The sequence below is a fragment of the Schistocerca gregaria genome, chromosome 8, assembly GCF_023897955.1.
Source record: "Schistocerca gregaria isolate iqSchGreg1 chromosome 8, iqSchGreg1.2, whole genome shotgun sequence".
Classification (NCBI taxonomy): Eukaryota; Metazoa; Arthropoda; class Insecta; order Orthoptera; family Acrididae; genus Schistocerca; species Schistocerca gregaria.
Genome location: NC_064927.1, coordinates 501,306,852 through 501,331,182, shown reverse-complemented (window position 1 = coordinate 501,331,182; position 24,331 = coordinate 501,306,852). Strand labels below are relative to the sequence as shown.

Here is a 24,331-nt window from a genome sequence, read left to right as displayed (position 1 = left end):
CAACTGATCGACGTTAGAGATATAGGTCTATAGTTCTGCACATCTGTTTGACGTCCCTTCTTGAAAACGGGGATGACCTGTGCCCTTTTCCAATCCTTTGGAACGCTTCGCTCTTCTAGAGACCTACGGTACACCGCTGCAAGAAGGGGGGCAAGTTCCTTCGCGTACTCTGTGTAAAATCGAACTGGTATCCCATCAGGACCAGCGGCCTTTACTCTTTTGAGCAATTTTAATTGTTTCCCTATCCCTCTGTCGTCTATTTCGATATCTACCATTTTGTCAACTGTGTGACAATCTAGAGAAGGAAGCACAGTGCAGTCTTCCTCTGTGAAACAGCTTTGGAAGAAGACATTTAGTATTTCGGCCTTTAGTCTGCCTTCCTCTGTTCCAGTACCATTTTGGTCACAGAGTGTCTGGACATTTTGTTTTGATCCACCTACCACTTTGACATAGGACCAAAATTTCTTAGGATTTTCTGCCAAGTCAGTACATAGAACGTTACTTTCGAATTCATTGAAAGCCTCTCGCATAGCCCTCCTCACACTACATTTCGCTTCGCGTAATTTTTGTTTGTCTGCAAGGCTTTGGCTATGTTTATGTTTGCTGTGAAGTTCCCTTTGCTTCCGCAGCAGTTTTCTAACTCGGTTGTTGTACCACGGTGGCTCTTTTCCATCTCTTACGATCTTGCTTGGCACATACTCAATTAACGCATATTGTACGATGGTTTTGAACTTTGTCCACTGATCCTCAACACTATCTGCACTTGAGACAAAACTTTTGTGTTGAGCCATCAAGTACTCTGAAATCTGCTTTTTGTCACTTTTGCTAAACAGAAAAATCTTCCTACCTTTTTTAATATTTCTATTTACGGCTGAAATCATCAATACAGTAACCGCTTTATGATCGCTGATTCCCTGTTCTGCATTAACTGATTCAAATAGTTCGGGTCTGTTTGTCATCAGAAGGTCTAATATGTTATCGCCACGAATCGGTTTTCTGTTTAACTGCTCAAGGTAGTTTTCAGATAAAGCACTTTAAAAAAATTCACTGGATTCTTTGTCCCTGCCACCCGTTATGAACGTTTGAGTCTCCCAGTCTATATCCGGCAAATTAAAATCTCCACCCAGAACTATAACATGGTGGGGAAATCTACTCTAAATATTTTCAAAATTATTTTTCAGGTGCTGAGCCACAACAGCTGCTGAGCCCTGGGGCCTATAGAGAAATCCAATTACCATGTCTGAGCCTGCTTTAACCGTGACCTTCACCCAAATCATTTCACAATTTGAATCTCCGTCAATTTCCTTCGATACTATTGCACTTCTTATCGCTATAAACACGCCTCCCCCTTCACTGTCCAGCCTGTCTCTGCGGTACACATTGCAGTCTGAGTTTAGGATTTCATTACTGTTTACATGTGGTTTCAGCCAACTTTCTGTCCCTAGTACTATATGGGCGTTGTGACCGTTTATTAATGAGAGCAGTTCTGGGACCTTTCTATAGACGCCCCTGCAGTTTACTATTAGCACATTGATATTGTTATTCCCTGTTGCATTTTGCCTACTCCTGCCTTGCCGCGTCTCAGGAGGCGTCTTGTCGGGCCTAGGGAGGGAGTTCTCTAACCTAAAAAAAACCCATGTGCACTCCACACGTACTCCGCTACCCTCGTAGCCGCTTCCAGCGTGTAGTGCACGCCTGACCTATTCAGGGGGACCCTCCATTTCTCCACCCGATAGCGGAAGTCGAGAAATTTACACCCTAGCTCTCCGCAGAATCATCTGAGCCTCTGGTTTAAGCCTTCCACTCGGCTCCAAACCAGAGGACCGCAATTGGTTCTGGGAACGATACTACAAATAGTTAGCTATGATTCCACCCCGCGAGCGAGGCTTTCCGCCTTCACCAACCGCCTGTACGAACTGAGGATGACCTCTGAACCCAGACGGCAGGAGTCATTGGTGCTGACATGAGCAACAATTTGCAGTTGGGTGCACCCAGTGCTCTCTATCGCCGCCGGTAGGGCCTCCTCCACATCTCGGATGAGACCCCCCGGCAAGCAGAGTGAACACTGGTCTTCTTCCTCGACCTTTCCGCTATTTCCCTAAGGGGCTCCATCACCCGCCTAATGTTGGAGCTCCCAATAACTAATAAACCCCTCCCCCTGTGTGCCTTCTCGGACCTTGCTGAAGGAGCAGCCACATGTCCACTCACAGGCAGAGCGGGCGACGCCACACGGCCAGCCTCCACATTGATCCTCCGCCTCGTGCGCCGCTGAACCCGCCACTCCCCTTGGGGAGAGGGTGGCCCAACCGCACCCGGTACCCGCGAAGATGTCTCGACAGCAGGGGCAGTGGGTGAAGCATGTAACACCTCGGGTGTACCTTGCGACACACCAGACTCCCCATGCCGCTACACTCCGAGGCAGCAGCCTGAAGACGGTTGACCGCGGCTATCAACACACTCAGCTGTTCGCGAAGAGTGGCCAGCTCCTCCTGCGTCCGTACACAGCAGTCACACATCCTATCCATCCTAAGGAATCAATTTACTGAAGAGACTTAATCAACTTTTAACTAGACTGCTAATTCACTAAAGGCGGCTGATTATTGACTAAACAGTGATTGCTAACCACTTCTTGTAGAAAACAATGAAAATAGCACTACCTGTCTCTGGACTGTATTCAAAACAAACACTATCACTACTGGGACTAGCACTATGGCTGACTAAAGGGACTGACTGTATTCAAAACAAACACGAAATCTATGGAACACTATTACTAACACTCGACAATTAAAGCTTCCTAAAAGCAAAAACACACCGAAGAGGTAGTGAGAAGTAAGAAAAATATAGTTAATACTTAAATTAAGGTAGCTCGCTGCACAGCAGACGTGAAGCAGACGGCGGTTAGGGATACCTTCTTCTGCTTTTCCTTGAGTATGTTTTCCCCGTTTTCTGTTTGTTCCATTTGTTTTATTTTTAGGTGTGTTTATACGTGAGCCTTGCGTGCACCAGGAAAAAGGGACTGATGACCCTGTAGTTTGGTCCCTTTATACCCCAAGGGAAGATGACCACATGTAGGGAAAAGAAGACCACCAATACTAACAAATGCAAAAGAAAGTGCGACAGAAAAAGGAGGGAGGGTAGTGACCTCAGAGAGAAGGCTAAATGTCCACCTTTAGGTGGTACACCCTCACGAATAAAATTTAAAACTAAATCTGCTGTTGAGGCACTGTTGCCAAACACTGAAGGTAGCGTGCTGCGAAGATTAAAAGTTCACCGCAGAGTGGATAAAAGTGGGCAGTCCAGCAAAACGTGGACAACAGTCTGTAAGCGACAGTGACACCGAGGTGGGTCTTGTAAACCAAAAAGATGGCAACCAGGTGTTGCCATCTGGAAAAGGCTGTTCGGATGGCAGACTAAGGAAACTACATTATCAATGGAAGAACAACCCTGACGGAAACCATCCTGGCATGGAGCCAATAGGCCACATGACTACAGGACGCAACACAACCACCGGCTTCCCTACATTATAACAGCTAACAAAGAATGTTGGTGAGGCTTATGGCCTGGTAGCTATCCACATTAAGTGGGTTTTTACCGGGTTTGAGCACTGGAATAATGGTGTTCTCGCCATTGCAATAGAAGGACACAATCGCACCAGATCCAGTTGAGGATGACGAGGAGATGTCGCTTGTATTCAGATGAGAGATGTTTGATCATCTGACTGTTGATTTGATCTTGCCCAGGAGCTGCGTCTGGGAAGGGAAATGTGCAAGGACGCTGAGGAGCTCCCACTCAATAAATGGAGCATTACAGAGGTCACTGTGACGTTGAGTGTACGAGAGGGCTTTCCTTTCCATCCGTCATTCGAGGGTGCAAAATGCTGAGGGATAATTCTTTGACATGGAGGCTCGAGCATACTGCTCAGCTAAGTGCTCGGCAATTGCATTTGTGTCGGTAGATAACACGCAATTTATGCTAACACTGGGAACACCTGTTGGGGTCTGGTACACAAAAACCATGTCTGATCACTCAGACTTCGGAAGTTGAATAATGGCAGCTAATGGTCGACACATATCTCTCCCAACACTCCTGTTTCCATCGTTTTATGAGCTGGAGAACATGGACACACAGCCGTTTAAAAACTATTAGTTGCTCTAGGGTAGGGTGCCGCTTATGCCGCTGTAGAACTTGCCGATGCTCTTTAAGGTAAGGTTTACTATCTTTTGGTTCAAAAGATCTAATTTTTTTAAATTGCATTTTTGGATGCACAAAAGTGGTTAGAGTCCACCCCTGAAACGGTTTTTCTGAATACGGAATGGAAATGTTTGTTATTCGCGGCTGAACATAAAAATGCACCTGCCTGAAATTGGCCTTTTTCATGCACCAGTTTTTTTTCGGGAATTTCAACTTTGTAACCGCGAAAAATTATTCTATGTGCTTGCCCATGACTAAAACCCACTTGAATGATCGCTAGATGATGCTGCATGTCTACTTCATTTACCGACCATCAGTAAATATTGCGATACAGATTTCTATGTAAGATTCGCTTCTTGGATCAGTTTAGTCTGTGTTCCTGGCGTGTAAACCAACACACGTGCGACAAGTGCGACGAAAATGCCGCAAAAACCCAGGAGAGACCGTCGTTCAATTGAGTGACCGAGGAAATTCAACAGGAACCACAGCACACGGCTGAGCACGAGACTACATTCACGAGCACATCTGCGAAAAAGCTGAAATTCACTGACTAATGGATTTTTGGCAGTCTTCAACTTTTATCAACAATATTAAAGTGCAAGATTTGCAACAGTGACATCAAATTCACCCACACCAGTAAACGAGCCCTTGGTTTCAAGCTGACTATAAAATAACGTCATGTCAAATCATCTCCAACGGTGAACGAGTCATATGAAATTAATCGTCTCCCTATGTTCGTTATGCCTCTGTTAGGACAAGGTATGCACGGCGTGAATTTATTTTGTTGTGGCTCACGGATCAGTCAGTTGGCTTCTCTACTACTCTGTACTACAGTTTCCCAGAAATTGTTTACGTTACTGTGAAGGCTATATTTGAGGTTTTTCGAACGAGAGCAGTATCTGAGGAAGTTGAACTAAACGGACAGATGGGTAAGGAACAAACGCATTTATCACTCTCAGGCGATGGATCATGGAAGAAGCGTGGTTTTTCCTCGTTGTTCGGAATAACTTCGCTAATCGGCAAATATTCCAAGAAAGTATTAGATTGTCAAGAAAAGTCAATGTTCTGTCAGAGCAGTAGTGATAAGAGAGTGTCACTAGATCCAAAGGAGTTTGAAAAATGGTATGAGTCTCATGAAGAACAATGCAGCGCGAATCATTCCGGAAGTGCAGGCAAAATGAACTTTCAAAGTCCTCATTGATTTGAACCCGTACGCAAGTGATCATCGAGAAGAAAGAATGCGTCAAGACACGTAGAGAAAATAATGTGCACACGGCTTACAAATGCGAAGAGACAAAACAAAGGAATCGGAGAAAAGGACAAGGGAAGCTTACTGATAAAGTGATCAAGGACCTTACGACATACTATGGCTTCGCAATCCGACGGCATTCCAATTCAGTGGAACAGATGAAGGCACTTTGGGCAACGTATTTCCACAAGTGCTCGACAGACGACCACACTCAACACCAAAATTGTCCAGCTGGGGAAACTAGTTGGTGGTGGTGGTGGTGGTGGTGGTGGTGGTGGTGGTGGTGATGGGGGGGGGGGAGGGGGAGGGAGAGAGAGAGAGAGAGAGAGAGAGAGAGAGAGAGAGAGAGAGAGAGAGAGAGAGAGAGAGAGAGAGAGAGAGAGAGAGAGAGAGGGAGAGGGAGAGGGAGAGGGAGAGGGAGAGAGAGAGAGAGAGAGAGAGAGAGAGAGAGAGAGAGAGAGAGAGAGACTGACTACCGGACATCTGGACAAATATCAACACAACCAGCCACTCTCCAAAGAAGTTCAAACAGTGATTCACCCGATCTACGAGGCGCTTTCGGAGGACAAGTTATTGTACCGGTGCTTGGGAGGAAACACAGAAAATTCAAATTAAAGTTTGAACGCGCGTTTGGAAGTTTGCCCCCAAGCATTTGCATTCTGGTGTGAAGACTGGAGATTCCATCTCTCCTGGCAGTGAGCAGCTTCAACAAAGGGTATTCAGCAATTCTGAAGACCATGAGAACGATGGACATCACCCTGCACTATTCGACGCATTTCGCCGAGCATTTGGACTACTAGCAGATTCAAGCTGCCGAAAACTGCGTCACCAGCTGTACGAGCGGCTCTGGAGCAGCGCAGGATGGCCCAGATCGAGCAGAATGCACTCTATGAGGAAGAGGACTTTCGTAGGGAGCACCCTGAAGAACAAGAGATCATGTTTTCCGCAGCAGAAACGATCGCCCTAGTGAGCTACTCAACCACCACATCGATGATACCATGTGAGGGAGATTCAACAGAGACAGCAGAGGTGAAAGCTTCCCAGTCTGCCTTGTTTAAAGCCTTTTGGTAGACAGTCGGGGGAGTGACAGGAAGACTGGAAAGTGGTCACTATCACACAAGCCATCGTGGGCTCTCCAGTGGATGACAGTAAAGTCCTGGGCTGCTGGGGGAAAAATCAATGGCCGACTAAGTGTCACGAGCCACACTGAAATGTGTATTTAAGAGGCAGAGTTTGAGTTGAGACAGGAAAGTTTCAATATCACTACCTCGACCAGTAAGCGTGGTGCCCACCAAAGAAGAGGTTATGGGTGTTAAAATCTCTCAAAAGTAGGAAAGGTTTAGCAAGTCAAAGAAGCAGTGCAGCCAATGCATTCAGGGATACTGCACCATCTGGAGGAAGGACAGGGGTCCGCATAGCCAGGAACCAGGTTTCCCGAAGGGCAATGGAGAAAGCAGGTGTAAAGCTTAACAGTTGCCTTAGCTCAGCCAGGAGGTGGAAAAAACCGTCACTATCCCACTGGAAGATGACCTTATCATGAGGCTGGGAAAGTATGAAGCATGCAAGAAGGCAGGTTACACCTCAGGGTCACCTCCTGCCACCAACTGAGTATTTGTACCCATTCCTATTGTGGATGAGGTGTCAGTGAGCTCCAGGTCCTCAGGGGACACTGAGATCTACACCACATACACAGATACGGAATTGGTAGGTAGTGCTGCTGTTGGGGTCACTGAAGGGTCCTTTTTCTTAGCAGACACTCTGCTTGCCCTCTTGCTTCTCTTTAGGGGCTTGCTGCGAAGACTTCTCTGAAGTAACTTCAGGCACAGCGTATGACCGGGAATCTCTTCATTCAGCAGCTTTTGGCTCCTTTAGCCACTGGTGAGTATCCACTGTGACATAGTGGAAACCTTGGAAGAGAAGGTCCCAAGGGACCCCTTCAACATGAGAGGAGCTGGAGGAGGCTGTTGCTTCTGCAGCTGGGGGGAGGGGACTGACTTCCCCTGCATTTGGAGGGCCTTGCTCCTGAAGTAGGTACTTTGGGAGCAACGTAAGGAGTTTTTCCCCCTACCACCAAGGGGGCAGATGTATTTTGGAGGCTCATAGGGCCCACTGTTCGTAGCACTGAGTGTGGTACAACTGGTGCTAGTGATGGCAATGGTAATGGTGTCATCATTCAAATTTACGTTTAGCCTCTTGGTAAGTCAACTGGTCCAGGGTCTTTTACTACACGATTTTCCGCTCCTTTTAGAGTACTGTGCAGTCTGGTGAGAATTGGCAGTGCTGCTCCCTGCAGATGATACAAGTGGGAGGAGGCGCACAGGGAGTATCTGGATGCAGTGGACATCCGCAGTCTCGGTATGTGGCATTGGAAGTGCACCATGAAGACACGTGCCCAAAATTCCATCCCTTACAGCACCGCATATGGGGAGGTATGTATAGTTTAAAGAAGTTTAAAGAATCACCCTCAAAGGCCAAGATGAAGGTATTGGCAGAAACCTGTTGTTTTTGTGCCCCTGTACACACGCTGGATAAAATTAACACCCTGCCGTTCTAGATTGGCGCAGAGCTGTCATCAGACTGCAAGAGGAGGTGGTGATGGAAAATAATCCCCTGGAACGTGTTGAAGCTTTTATGGGGAGTGACAAACAGGAATATCACTCAGCCAGTCACAATCGAGTAACACTCGGGATTGGGCTGAGATGCTGTCTGAATCAAGACTGCACTGCTTCTCATCTCTGACAGTGTTGTCCCTTCCCCAAACTTACCCTCAAGATGTTCAACAAAAAAGTGAGGCGTCATAGATATAAAGGAGTCGCTGTCCATCCCGCTACAGACTAAATACCAAGGCAAATATGGCTGTCTTCTTTCTGTATCCCTATGTACCTCCCATGGTGTAGCAAAGCAGAGAAACGATTTAGGGTCATACCTGTCAGTATTGTACTCGATCTTTCCCTTCTTAGAGACTGCTGGCGCCGTATGGTTACCAGCAAGAGGTGACTTAGTCCGCTTCATTACGGGCCATCTGCCCTGATGCCACCCACTCCGATCAGGGGCTCTCCCCACAGGCACCACTCAGCCACAGTGAAGGCCAACCGGCATGATGGCCATTGCCAGGAGTCCTGATGGCCTAGGAAGACAGACATCTACTCCTTGGCATATGTGGGGAGTTTACAGCTCAGGCATCAGCAGTGCAATCCCTGTGTTGTCAGGGTGCTACCACCAAATGGGTAGATGAATGTCCCACCACAACGGAATGGCTATCGTGCTGGATATTGGGCGCAGAGAAACCCAATACTGTCATGTGGGTGAACGGACAGGAGACAACAGAAGAAGATGACATATCCCGGGAAGTGAATAGCTGAGTTGCAGGCGGAGATGCAAATCCATGGCAACAGGTTCGAGAGATCGAATCTAGGGGCACTATGGATAACTCATGCACCACGTAAATCGTTCTTCCTCATATGGCCAGAACTTCTGTAGAATTTGGAAAGTGGCACGTCAACCAGTCAACCATAGAATGGGACCTGAACTTGGAGGTTCGAAAAATGTTAAGACTCCTTTTAGTTGCCTCTTATGACAGGCAGGGATATCTCTGGGGTATTCTAACCCCTGGACCCGCAGGGGGTAGTAGATTGTGGAAATGAGGACCAAGTCCGTAAGAATGACAAATTAACCTTGTGTCACTGGATTGTTTTGACAATCATGCTGTTGAGAAACATGATTTGGAATATGTCTTGAGTTTCCTGAATTTCATACTGAAGAATGATGCATATTAATAGTTCATATAATTTCAGATTTTACTGTACCAAAAGAATGTTTCAATGAGTTTGTTTTGGAACACACTTCAACTGAAGTTCTCAAGGTTGTAGCAGGACCAAGTGATGTTAATTTGTTATTGCCATTCACATTCTGTTCAGAAGAAACTTGTGACTGTGAGGCACCACTACAGCAAAAGGTAACCTGTTCGGTTGCCCTGGAACTAATTACTGAACCAATGCTGAATGTCTCTTTCCTCTTTCACATGTTTTTATATATGTAATGCAACTGGCACTAATGTCAAAATCAAATTTGCACAAAATACACCTTGCTTTAAAGTTATTACTTTCTATTGGTCAAACAGACACACTCCAAGTCTTCTGAGTTGTCCTAGTGAAGCCATTTGTCTTTGCACCTGCATTTTCCAGGCATCTTTAAAAATTTATGAGTCCACTGCTTCAATTTTAAGTATTAAACTAAAAATAAGGCCATTAGCAACAGGTTTCTAAAAGAATATATGCACAGAAACCTGTTAACAGCACAGCACGCAGATGATCAGTGGGCGATTAGTGGAAGGGGTGGAAGGAACTGAGGTTCAAACTTTCACCCACTTAAGAACAAAACAATGTACATGACCGCAAATTCCATTTTAATTAAGCGAGGTAAACCTTTTATCCTGGAATAAATACAAATGACCCCCTTCAAGTTGCATTCTTAGTGAATACCTAACTTAAGTATGAGAAGGTTGCAACTGCAGTAGCAGAGGCTTTGCTAACACAGATTGCACAGGTGGATACAGGAGCCCCCCTACAGACAGACTTGAGAGTTCTGTTAAATGGACTGCTGGATACAGCAGTTTTGTGGGTAGTACTAACTTGCTACTCCCTTCTAGAACAGCACTTGACTGACACACAACACAAAATTCATGGATTCCCACTCAATTTCATTGACTTTTCACTAATGTCATAACCACTTGTTCATTTTCACTACTTTTCCCAACTTTGCTGACCTGTAGACACCCTAGTACTGTTACACTCACAAAAATGCATATACACAAAACAGGGAAAAAAAAAAAAGAAAATTAACCATCAAACAAAATCAACCCAGCCAATCTATATAAAACAGTATACTTTATGTAGCCAATACCTGTAACAAGAACTCTGTACTGCGATCTGCGAGCTGGAGGCCCTCGCCCACGGCCACCTCTCTCACCCATTCCACCACCGCCTCGACCATTGCCACGGAAAGTCCCAGGACCACCACCACGGGGAAATTCTACTCTCAGACGGTATCCGTCATAATCATAACCATCCCTTGCGTGGACTGCATCCTCAGCATCCCTGAACAGTGAAAAAACATTAGCCTGAAAATATGACAATAACTAATGAACAGAAAAGAATGAAAAATGAGACAACAAACAAAAAAGTTAAAATAATATGGTTTCAATTTTAAATTGTGCCAAAACCGAACTCTCAAAAAGTACAGATATCTTCTGGTAGACTTTAGGTATGTAATTTTTACCTAGCAACCCACTTTCTTTCATTCAGGCCAGTGACAATCTTCAAATGACATGACAGCTGAGCTGATTAACTGTTAGACTGGCATGTAATTGTTATGCTGGACCAATCCTTAATCCAAATTACCGTAAGCTTTAGCAATGTAAAAAATATGAAGGCATTTTCTAGCTCATACTGTAGATTAAGCTGTGTACTTCCATAAACAGACTGAGCAACCAGCCACATGTCCCATAATTCTACAACCGATTGACGTCAACAATTGTCTATAATTGTGTAAATCAGTCTTTGGACATTTTTTTAAAAAATGGGAATGACCTGCACTTCTATTCCAGTCGTTAGGAATCTTTTGTTGCTCAAGCGATCTGCTATAAATTACCGCTAGAAAGGGAGCACGTACGTCCACATAATTTTTATTGAATCTTATAGACGTCTCATCTGGTCCTGAAGTCTTTCCACCACTAAGCGATTGTAGCTGCTTTTCAATTCTGCGATTGGTTATCTCAATATCTGCCATTTCAACGTTCACACGCTATTGAAAGGAGGGACAGTGCACGATCTTGTGCAGTGAAACAACTCTGGAACACCGAAATCAGTATTTTGGCCTTCTCTCTGTTATCTTCTGTTTCGGTGCCAATGTGATCAAAGATAATGAATACACGATTTTGTCCCACTTACTGATTTTACACATGACCAAAACCTCTTAGGGTTTTTACTCAGGTCGGTTGACAACGTCTTACTTTCGAACTAACTGAATGCTTCTCTCATTGCTCTCCTTACGCTTATTTTCACTTCGTTCAGCTTTTGTCAGCTAGGTTTCTCTTCTCTTGAAATTGAGATGAGCTTTCATAACACGGCTATTACACCATGGTGGATCTTTCGCATTCTTTAAGACCTTACTCAGAACATACTTGTCTAGGGCATACTGAATGATGCCTTTGATTTTTTTTCCATTTGTTCTCCACATCTTTGTCATCATCACCGAATACTTCGTGCTGACTGCCGAGATATTCTGAAATTTGTATCCTGTCACACTTGCTGTGCAAATATATCTCCCTACCTTTCTTAACATTCCTTGTAGGACCCGTCTCATAGATGCTGATCACTGATAACTTCCTCTCCATTAATTGATTCGATAAGTTCAGGTCTATTTGTTCCAGACCCATGTTTCACGATCCAAACACATCCAAAAGAATGTCACACAAGGAATTGGAAGTTTGGAAGTTAACTGATCAATTTTTGTGGCAGTTTGGCACTGCCAAACTGTTCAGGTGTGACGTTGAATGCTCCGATTGGTGGAAATCAGCTCCAAAATAGCTATAGTTACGGCAACCTCTGAAGGAACTATGGGAAATATGACAAGGGTTTCAAAACTCAATTATTACTGGGAAAAACAATCATGAAAAACAGCAGCAACAATGTGCCACATTTTCAGCACTAAACAAGGGCAGTGGAAGATGTCAAAAGTCATCTTTCAACTTTTATTTCCGCAATGATAAATTCAGTTTTCAGCATCTTTCCATCACACTTTGCAAAATTTCCTCAGTTGTTCTATTCCAGGAACAGTGTATTCCAATTTGATGAATTTTCACGGTTTCATGGCTGTTTCATTAAGTATACCATGGAAAGAAGGCAGGGTCAACTGACAACTGGCGTAATTTCATTTTAGAATATTGCTATTCTCATAATTACTGTCACTGCATTTTGCTTTGGTCAACAATCACTGCTCTGAATGATATTAACACTGGAACTCACTGACACATTAAAAGTGTGTGCTGAACTAAAGTAGTGCTTGACAGTTCAATTGGTGGAGTACATGGTAAGAAAGGGCACTGAGAAGGAGTTTTACATGTCTCCCCATCCCATTTCTTTCCACAATAGTCTCAGGCAGGAGCCAGCTGGCACAACAGTAAAGATGTCAGTAATACGCCACTGCCAGGAAGACAGGCTGCTTTTAACATTCTGAAGGAGATAAGAGGGTCCACTGCATATGTCTGTCATCACTACCTTCTACGTTTTCTGTTGAATCGGTGCCACATATCATAACAAATGTACAGAATCAAAAATTTGGAATGAAATTAAAAAAAATCAAATGGACTGTATCACTGGAGGAATTGAACCCAATGATATCATGTACGGCAGAAGGTCCTTTTCTGTGGAAAAGAGGTATTCCTTGGATGACCTTATATAGAGTTCTTGGTGGTGTAATGCCTAATATTTTCATTACTTGATCCAGGAATCAGCAACCATTTGAATTTCAGACAAATTGCAATCATGTAAAAGTCTCAATCACACAAATCTTTAATTATATTATATGCATTTCGAAAAATCATTCTAGGACATATGTTGCGGAGCAATGTAAAGAAATTATGAAATGTAAGTAACACATACCTGTACAAGACATGTGTGTGACAAATACTCTGCATGTGTGCGCAGTATTTAAATACTTACATGAAGAATACATGGTAGTCTGTTTAATAACATCCCTTTTCCCTGCATTAACACTTGGAAGATATGTAAAATCATACAGAACACTTTTTATCACATGTGTTCTGTAACTTCATGAAGTATTTTACTTACTGGTGTAGCACCAAAACATAGTGACATCCTATGTATACGAATCTCATGTAGTTGAACAGCTCTCATCTACTGTGTTCCTGTTATATTTCAATTTTGTCCACGAATTCAAGTTTGTTGAGCCTAAAATTATACATGCATTTAAGTACTGAAATAATCGTGATCACAGCGTGTTACAATCATGTATTATACTGGTTTGTGTCACATATTTCATAATTTCTGTACACTGTCCCACAGCCTAAGTCTGACAATTTTTTGAAACACACAACATTTAATAAAGAATTGTATGATCAACACTATTCCATAACTGCAATTTGCCTCAGATACTACGAGAGGTTATTACAAGCTCAACGCCCTGCAGACAAGTTCGCTCTTCTTTCTGAAATATGGTAAAAGTTCAAGCAAATGTCTCCATAGCTATCACCCTGGTGAAATTTTTACAATTGAAAGCAACCACATTGGTTTTTGTTTTCCGGACACTATGTTCTGTGCTTACACAACACTGGAGACATCAAAGGCTATAAAAACTCTTAAAGTTTCAAACGTACACAAGCTCAGTAAACATAGGCAAAGAAAGCCAACATTTTGTATCAATTTTAAGTAGTTACTTCCACACAAACCAAGGTGCAGGTTAATCCAATTTATGTCAAACAAACTGACAAATACAGACTCAAGTTTTGGATAGCTGCAGGCATGGCATCCAAGTACATCTACAATGCTTTCCCATGCCTCAGTATGAAGGAAGGTCAACCAGACAACCAGGTATTGGAAAAGCATAATGTAATTGTTTAAAAAAAATCTACTCACCAAGTGGCAACAGAATGTGTGCATAAAAGAAGGTTATAATCACGCAAAACAGAGGTGGAAGTGGGATGGCAATAAATACGCAGGTAAAAAAAAAATGAAAGATGTAGAAAACTATAATGGAGTGAAGAACAGAATAGTTACTGTGAAGGAATGCTAAGACAGAAGAAATTAATATAAATTAACACCAGGAGGGTGGCGAGAACCAAGAACATGATGTAACACTGTTTTCAATGTTATAGTGGGAAAGTATGTCTTTCTTTCCTTCATGTTGTCATTTCACATTACTTCAGCTTGCAGAACAACTTAACAGGAGAAAATGTTGTTAATGGCAACAATGAATAACATTCGCTAAGAATCCCCAAATGCATGAAAAACAATTCTGACATACATTAAACCATCTCTACACAAAGATGTAAGTCACAGTGCACCCTGGAAGTATATCAAGGGAAGAAGGAACCAGGAACTTATGTTTTATAGTGACAAAATATTGCACAGGCATCGTTGAGAAAATGTTTCATTAATAGCCAATTAAGGTGGCTTGCTGGAGATGTCTTTGATGGAATCTTAGAAATGGCAGCAATAAATGCGTGCATCATTTACAATCAAATAATGAAAAATAAGGTGATAAGGGACACGTCCATTCTTCAGCTGGTAGATGAAATCACGAACAAGAAACAACAAAGAGTGGGACAGGAACAAGCAAGCTAAATGAACAAAGAAGTTACCATAGAATCAAACATATCAAAGATGTGATAAGTGTCAAACTGGAACAATAATTGTGTGTGGGTCAATAGCCTGGCGAAATTATTTCAACTGGGCACCTAGCATTTGAAACTGGAATGAGCAAAGGAAAAAAGGCCAATGGCACTTGTGAGAAATGCAAAAAAGCAGTCTCTGGAAAGTATGTGGAAAGACCGTGAAGCTGCTCAAAATGTGATATCAAAGACTGGAAACAATTAAGTGAAATAAATCAAGAAATGTTGGGAGCTTTAGAAACACATCACATTTGGTTTGCAACTGTTCAGGAAGAATCCGCAGGACACTGTGGATAAAACAGATACATTACTATACCCCTGACACCAAACAACATTCTAAACAATGGTTACCAAGGAACAATCTGCACCAAAAAGGCGAAGACTATTCCTTCAGCCGGAAAGATTATGGCGACTATCTTTTGGGATTTGCAATAGATAATTCTCATCGACTACCTGGAAAAGGGTGAAACTATTACAGGTGCATATTATTCATCGTTATTGGACCATTTGAAAACCGAGCTGCAAGAAAAACGCCGGTTATTGGACCGCGAAAAATCCTTTTCCATCACGACAATGCACCAGCACGCACCGCAGCATGTGTGGTCACAAAATTAATGGAATTAGGATTCCAACTCATTTCAAATCCCCCCCTATTCTCCAGACTTGGCTCCCTCTGACTATTATTTGATCCCCAATTTGAAGAAAAGGCTGGTGGGACAAAGATTTTATTCAAATGAGAAGCAACTAATAGCTATTTCACAGACTTCGACAATTCCTAAAAATGCCCCTCGTACTTTAACCAAGTTGTGGATTTTACACTAATCTCATCAAGAGTCAAGTGACCACTTTTGCCTTTTTCTAAAGGAATCACACTTTGCACTGTTCTAGTGTTACACAAAATAAACCAACCTAATCATCCTCCCGAGTTTTTCCGAGTGTTTACGATGCAAGTACCTTCAAATATCCCACTCCATAATTGCCACTTGTTTACGTAACTAAAAAATTCCAGCCATTTCTGTTCAGTGACGAAACAACTAAGTAATTAACTTAAAACTAGACTGAAATGTGTGTTTCCTTAGAGTAGGGTTTGAGAACATTATGTGGTTAAATTTCTTGAGGCCTGGGATCCGTAAGTATCATATTGGCAGAAGTCATTATTTACAAGTCTGAATCATTTTTGTCACTATTGTTTTGTAACGTCACATGCCATAGCCAACCTACCAATTTCTATAGGGCCATATAACAATGTTAAAAGCCATTATCTTTAGCTAAGTGTTTTATTGTGTGTGGGGGGGGGGGGGCGCCTCTGTTTCAATCAGTAGGTTTTCTGTCACAGTTTTTATAGGGAAAATTATGAAGAGACATGAAGACTGTTGGTGGATGGAAAAGCTTTGTTTCATTACAGACAATGTGTTGCACTTGCAGAGCTAAGCAACATCTGTGAGTCCACTGAATACAATACATCTGTCCTCTGGTAAAGAGAATTCATCTGGTGACATTAACCATAAATTACACCAAATTCTGAAAATGGTGGTAAAATAAAGGCATTGAAAGCAACATTGATGCCAGACCTGAGAAATCACTTAAAGAGAAGTAATCGGAAACCAGAGAAGTAGTCTTCCATGCTCACCAGTAGCAAGTGAAGCCCCATGGCAAAGCACATTTTCACTCAACTTAAAAACTGATTAGTTCATTTATCACTTATGTTAGAATATTTTGCTATTCGCTGCCAGTATCATCAAAAGAATTATTCCCCATTTGCCTCTGCTCCACCTATATAATTTACTTACTGTGCTGTGTGTCTCAATGGCACTATAAGCTTTCAGTGTTTGACAATGGTCATAATAATGTGGTTGAACTATGTAAATGCTGCAAGTCCATTGTAAGCAAGAGTTTGATGCTGACATGAGAGCTTGAAATGCTATTGACGACAACAAAACAAGCCCAGCAAAGGTGACGCACTTTCCAACGTTTCCGTGCCCGTCATTGGAATGCTTAAATGAATTTCCCAAGCCTCACATTGGACTGTACAGGAAATTCTCCCAATCAGTGGGCTGCCTAGTAAATCCAAATATGGAGTGACATCAACAAAATCACCCTTTTATCAGTGTCAGAACAGTTTATATTTTGCATCAACTTCTTAAATGAAGATGCCGGGGAAAGTGTACTGTTGCCCCAGGAGAGAATGCTTCAAGAACTGGCAGTTTTCAAGAATATGCTGATCATGGATCCATCAAGCACCCATAAACCGGACTCCCATAGTCAAGGTGGAACTGAACAAGGGCTCTGTAGAGATGCAGTAGCGTAGAGTGATCTGCACCCTAGTTGGTTAGTTTAAAGAGAGAGAAAGGACCAAACTACGAGGTCATCGGTCTCTTATTCCTAATAAAACAATGCCACAAGGGTGAGAATGAAATGGACTTAAAATATAATACAAAACAGAAAGAAACGAAAAGCCACAAGAACGAAGGGAAGGCAACGAACACTAAAAGGAACAGAAGAAGACAAGAAAACAAAAGTGAGACACTAGAAACAGAAGGGAGTAAAACGTGAAAGGAGATTACAGTGGCTGGCTGGCCAACCACGAGAATAAAAAGGGAAAGCCAGCCACTCTGCAACACATTAAAACCTAGACCCCAAAAAGCACTAGGTTGGAGGACACGGAGGGACAAAGGACATGCGCTAAAACCTACATAGAAGTATAAAACACACTCTCACAGATAAAACGTAAAACGAAAGCTGCTGTGGAGGCATTGTCACCCAACACCAAAGGCAGGGTGATGGGAAAGTTAAAAAGTCTGCCGCAGAGCGGCTAAAGTGGGCAGTCCAGAGGTGGACAACTGTCATTTGGGAGCCACAGTGACACTATGTTGGATCCTCGCGACGGAGTAGGTAACCATGCATTAGGCACGTATGGCCAATGCGGAGCCGGCAGAGAGCAACAGATTCCCTGCAAGAGGCCTGCATGGAAGACATCCACACATAAGTCTCCTTAATGACACGCAATTTGTTAAGTGTGCTGTTATGCCATCCATCTCCCAAAGCCAGAAAACCCTGCAGTGTAAGACAAAATGCAGGTCAGTTTTGGAGACGCCTCTCTCCAGAAGCGGTTCCCTCGTCGCCTTTTTGGCCAGCCTGTCGGCAAGTTCGTTGCTGGGGATTTCGACATGTCCTAGGGTCGACACAAACACCATGGAACAGCGGGACTGTTCCAGGACATAGATGGACTCCTGAATAGACACTACCACGGGGTGGTGAGGGTAGCACTGGTCGATAGCTTGTAGGGCCTTCAATGCGTCAGTACAGAGGAGATATGACTCACCAGGGCATGAGCGGATGTACTCTATAGCGCGAGATATGACCACCAGCTCTGCAGTGAAAACACTGCAGTCAACTGGCACGGACTGCTGCTCGATGTCCTCCACGAACACATGCAAAGCCTACGTGACCATCAACCATTGAGCCGTGGGTGTAAACCACTTCAGAGCCCCGGAACACGTCAAGAATCGAGAGGAAGTGACAGCAGAGAGCAGCGGTGTTAACGGAATCCTTAGGGCCAAGCAAAAGGTCCAGATGATGCTGCGGCGAGGCATACACCACAGGGGCGAATGTGAATGGAATGCAATTAGAGATGGTAAAGGGAAGGAGTCCAGTTAGCAGAGAAGGAAGTGCTGCATAACTGGCAAGTAGTTTTGCATGTCTGATCTGCAGCAGAGGGACTCCAGCCTCCACCAGTACGCTGGTCACGGGACTCGTCCTAAATGCTCCTGCAGCTAATAGAACCCCACAGTGGTGCACAGGGTCGAGTAAATGCAATGATGTAGGCACTGTCAAACCATAAACCACACTCCCAAGAGGTTCAGACACAGAGAAAGACTGAAGCTCTTCATCCAGCAGCTTTAGGCTCCTTGAGCCACTGGCAAGACTTCACTGTGGCATTAGTGGAGACCTTGGAAGAGAGAGCCCCAAGTAACCCCTTCTGCAAGGAGTCAGAGGAGGCTGCTGCTTTTTCAGCAGGAGGAGGGGACTGATGTGTCCCCCATGGGGGGGGGGGGGGGTGCTTGCCCCCCAAAGCAGCTGCTTTAGGAGCAATGGAGGAAGACTTGTATCCTTCCATCAAGGGGGCAGGGGTATTCTGGTGGCCCAGAGGGAGGAACCACTGGCACTTGGGACAGCGATGGTGACGTAGGTGCAGCAAATATCATCGACATCAAACGAATGGGGTGTAATCTTTAAAATTTACATTTAGCCTCTGTGTAAGTAAACCAGTCCAAGGTCCTGTACTCCATGGTTTTCCACTCGTTTTGGAGTACTGGGCAGTCTGGCGAGCAGGGTAAGTGGTGCTCTCCGCAGCTGATCCAAGTGGGAGTTGGCGCACATGGAATGTCTGGGTGCAGTGGATGTCCGCAGTCTTGACATGTGGCACTGATAGTGCAACGGGAAGATGTGCCCGAAATTCCAGAACTTAAAGCACCGCATAGGGAGAGGGACATGTGGTTTAACATCACAGCAGTAAACCATCACCTTAACCTTCTCAGGCAATGAATCAGCCACAAAGGCCAAGATGAAAGCACTGGTAGCAACCCTGTTATCTTTTAGTCCCCCGTAAACGCACTGGATGAAATGAACTCCCCGGCTGTTGTAGGTTGGCGCGGATCTCGTCGTCAGACTGCAAGAGGAGATCGCAATGGAAAATGATCCCCTAGACCAGGTTGGGGCTTTTATGGGGAGTGACAGAAACAGGAACAACACCCAGCTTGTCACAGGCGAGCAACGCTTGGGATTGGGCTGGGGATGCTGCCTGAATCAAGACTGCACCGCTTCTCATCTTTGACAGTGCTGACACTTCTCCAAACTTATCCTCAGGGTGTTCAACGAAAACCTGAGGCTTCGTAGGTAGAAAGGAGTCTCCCATCAGTCTGCTACAGACTAAACACCAAGGCGAATATGGCTCTCTCCGGTCTGTAGCCCTAATTTCCTCCTATGGTGTAGCAAGGGAGGGAAACGATTTAAGGTCATACCAGTCAACATTGTAGTTGATCTTGCCCTCCTGAGAGACTGCTGGGACCGCACAGTCACCAGAAGTGATAACTTAGTCCACTTCATTGTGGGTCATCCACCCTGATGCCACCCACTCCAATCAGGGACTCTCCCCACGGACACCACCCAGCCACAGCAAAGGCCAACTGGCACGAAGGCCATTGCCGGGAGTCCTGATGCCCTAGGAAGACAGGCATTACTCCTTGGTATTCGTGGGTAGTTTACAGCTGAAGCGTCAGCAGTGCGATCCCTGTGTTGTCAGGAGGCTACCACCAAATGGGTACATGATGGCCCCAGCACAACGGACTGGCTACCATGCTGGATATTGGGCGCAGAAAAATCCAATACTATCCAGGGTATGAAAGAGGACAAGATACAACGGAAGAAGATGTCATACCCCCAAAAGTGTCCTCGCCCAAATAAACGAATCGCAGGCAAAGCCATGACAAGAGATCAAATCTTAGGGGCTCTATGGATAACTTGTGCACCACGTAAGACATCCTTCCCCATATGGAACGCACTTCTGTAGAATCTGGAAAGTGGTAGGTCAAACCATATAATGGGACCTGAACTTTTAGGGCTGAAAAATGTGAGACCCCTTTTAGTCGCCTCTTATGACAGGCAGGGATTCCTCGGGCGTATTCTAACCCCCAGACCCACAAGGGGAAATCATACAGAGCTACAAAAAATGATTTGTTGTGTTCAAAGCTCTATATTTGCCAAAATATTACATGTACAAATACAAATGATACATGAACAAAACCAACAAAACTCACCCGCCTTGCATTCAGCACTCTAAAGACGTTCTGGGAGTTCCCCTCTGATAACACAACACACTTCCAAGCAGAAGTCAAGTTCGCTCCACATCTTGTATATCAACGCCCTGTCAATGGTCATCAGTCCGTCTCTGACTCATTGTCAGTGCTGTTCTAGTGTTCTTGGGAATGGGGATTAAATGTACCCCCAAAGGAAAAAGTCACAATGTCTTTGGCCAGGTGAGGTGGGAGGGCCAAGGGACCAAGCCCCATCATCTTAACCACCACACCCATTTCCAGTGACGAGGAAGTTTGTTACTTAGGTACCAACGAACATCAATGCTCCAATGGGAAAGTGCCCTGTCTTCGTAGGTGAAATTCTCAGAATCAAGCAGCAGTTGCGGAACGGCACAAAAACAGCCCATACAGCTTCATCTGTGGTACTGCATAGATAACATTAACATTCGGTAAACCTCTTTGAAGCAATTGCACAATAATTTTCAGTGCCCCACTCTCTCATTTTGTGGTAATCAACCCTTCCAGAGGTATGGCAGCTTTCTTCGTCGCTGAATATCAGATGCAACGTGAAATTTTACCCTTGAGTGCTTTCTGCATTATGATGCCTAATTGACGGTGCTAATCATAATCTTCTGGTTTCAATTATTGCAGGAGCTGCAGTTTTTACTAGCGAAGTATCTGTAGATAGATAATGTCTGCGGTTGAATTTGGGAAGATGGTTACATCTATATTCATCATCAATTACACTAGCTCACTGATACTTACACCGCAACTTGGGGCCCTTTGGACAGAGAGAATGACAGGGGTTCCGTTACCCTTGAAGGTAGTTCTACTGTTAAACTTCCTTATTCTGCCCCTACTTACTATCCCCACATATAAAATGTACCTGCGAACACAATAAGATTACTTCCTAAAATCAAGTGCTATTTCAAGCCACTATGACTAAAACGAAAACAAAATCCTAATCTCACTATGTAGCAGGAGAAGGATGACGAACATGCAAAGCAGAAGTAAAAGAATAAACAGATCAAAGATACAGAAAGTCTGTTGCAACTGGTATAAACACAGCTCAATTGACAGCAGACATAAGGGATGTGTTGTTTATAAAATGTTCTTTCCTTCCTATTACTATGGAACATACATAGAAAAATCATACTCTTTCTGATTTGAAGGACTGGGGTGTAACAAACAATGTAAAAATTCAGTATTTCCACAGATTTTAACGTCCTGACTCCCTCAAGTATTTCTTCACATGAGCAAATCTCCTTTTACTCCAGTGCTAGTTTTTGTTGGCTGTCTTATTCCCGAGCTTTTTTATTATCCTCATTTTTTGTTTTCCTCTTCTGCTGTCCTCCTCTGTATTTCTTGTATGCACACTGCACCAAAGTAAACAGCTGTTTGTCACACACATTAATTGCACTGACAGCTTTTTTCTGAGGGTGAAACATAGTCCTCTGTCAGATACCTTCATCGGAAAGAAAGAAGAGACTAAAAGAAAAGGATTATTACAGGTGACTAAAGTGACTTGTTGGTAGCACTGCAGACAATGCAGTTTGAAGTGTAGCTGCAGTCACACAATCATCTACACAATTTGCTGTGGTATTCCAAGCTTGTGACTTGCATGGACCATTGATGATACACCCACCGCATGCACACAAAACTTTCTGCCACCCTCTCCACCTTTGGCATTAGACACACTTGGTCAACTGGTACTTTTCTGTTTAGAGACACAAGCAATGTCCCTAAACTGTGAAGACCAACATGCAATCTGTTTACATGGTACAGTAGAGTTCAGTTAATCCAAACTAATTGGGACCAGGCCTTGTTTCGATTACTGATTTGTTCGGATTAGCCGGAATTACAGTGTGGAGTTTCTAGAATGAAGTATACCAAGCAGATAAGTAGGCACACCGTGGTAAGAAATGGGAACAAGTGTGAGAAAAATGGCTCACTCTCACTCCCTGACGTCGTCGTTGTGCATTGTTGAGACCTCTGTAGTGTCCGCGGTCAGTGCACTGCCAGTTGGCTCACAAAGTGCTTGGTTATGTTAGTTATTGATCACTGGCATGCACAACAGTTGTATTCGTTCAGGTGTACATATTTTCATCATGAGTAAACGGAAACTTACAACGTTAACTCTCAAAGAAAAACTGAATGCTTTGAAACGGATAGACAATGGTGAGAATGTATCTAAAGTGGCTACAGAACTGGGTGTTGGTAAAGCAAGCATTCGTGATTGGAAAAAGAACAGAGTGAAGCTTTAACAGTCCTGTCAACACCTTCGGGAAAACACACTAAATTCAGCAGACTTTGAAACAGTCCCAGCACGACAAAGTGTATGAAGATTTCTTCCTTTGGTTTACGCAGTAAAGAGACTCCTTTGCATGGAGCACCGGTTCAGGAGAAGTTTGTTTACCTGAACAAGTTAATGAATGGTGATGAGTCTTTTAGTTCATGTACGGGTTGGTTGAACAGATTCAAGCGACATGGAATCTGTCAGCTAACAATTACTGGAGAGAAGTTTTCTTCTGACCACGATACAAAGAAGGAATTCTTGGGTGAGTCTGAAAAAATGATAAAAGAGGGAAAGTATTCTCCCCAAAAATTTATAACACTGATGAGACTGGCCTTAATTTTAGGGCATTTGGGGGGGGGGGGGGGGGGCGGGAGAGAGAGACTGGAATCAAAAGCAGAAGACCATGCTCCAGGTTTTAAAACGTTCACAAAAATAGTTTGACTTTATTAGTGTGCAGCAATGCTGCTGGTATCACAAGCTGCTTTTACTACTGATCAGCAAATCTGTTAGGCCCAGAGCTTTTAAAAATTGCAACATGAAGTCCCTGCCCCTATATTATCGCAACCAGCAAAAAGCATGGATGGATGGATGGTACACTGTTTGAAGAACGATTTCAAGGTCAGTTTGTTCCCTCTGTTTAATGGTTTCATAAGGAAAATAATTTGATTGATAACACACCATCTCACCCCAGCACTGAGGAATTATGCGATGGAGAATTTGTGGAGAAGTTTTTGCCGCCAAATTTTACACCACTTCTACAGCCGATGGACCAGGGTGTACTGCAAACATTAAAACTGATTTACAGAAATTTTTTAAGGCTGTTGATCCAAGATGATACATTCCATTAGTGGACAAAATAAAGAATAATGTGAAGGACGATGTTTATTGGGCCACTGAGGCATGGCGGAATATTTCAGGAAATACTCTGAGAAAAACGTGGAGAAAACTGTGGATATCTCTTGAATTTCAGGACAAACTAGTTGAAAATGAAGAGGAAAATCTACTATATAGGATACAGACTATGACTGGACTTGAAGTTAGTGAAGGAGGCGTAGATGACTTGATGGCAGCTGATGGGGCATGTGTGGAGACCCTTACTGACACTGATTTCGTTGCTGTTGTGACTAAAGACCAGGAAGAAGTGGATTGCTGTGAGTGACAATGAGCCTGAAAGGAACACAGTGACACAGCAGAAGCTCTTGACCTCGCACTATATTATTTGGAGCAACAGCCCACTGCTAAACCTGCTTATTTGTTTATGAGACAATGGCACAACTATGCACAATATAACAGACACTCTTCATTATGCCAATAAACAATGAGTTTTGTCATCTAAAAAGTAGGGATAAAATGACCGCTGTATTTTAGCAAAT

The 24,331-nt window shown here is 43.6% G+C and overlaps 1 protein-coding gene across 1 annotated transcript in view; it reads right to left on the bottom strand.

The window, feature by feature from the left end:
- LOC126285365 (serine/arginine-rich splicing factor 1A) overlaps window positions 1-24,331 on the bottom strand; it is a 78,281-nt gene that overhangs the window by 39,607 nt on the left and 14,343 nt on the right. The window contains exon 2 of the mRNA XM_049984688.1: window positions 10,343-10,536. Coding sequence (XP_049840645.1) covers window positions 10,343-10,536 — 194 coding nt within the window. The remainder of the gene's footprint in view (window positions 1-10,342; window positions 10,537-24,331) is intronic.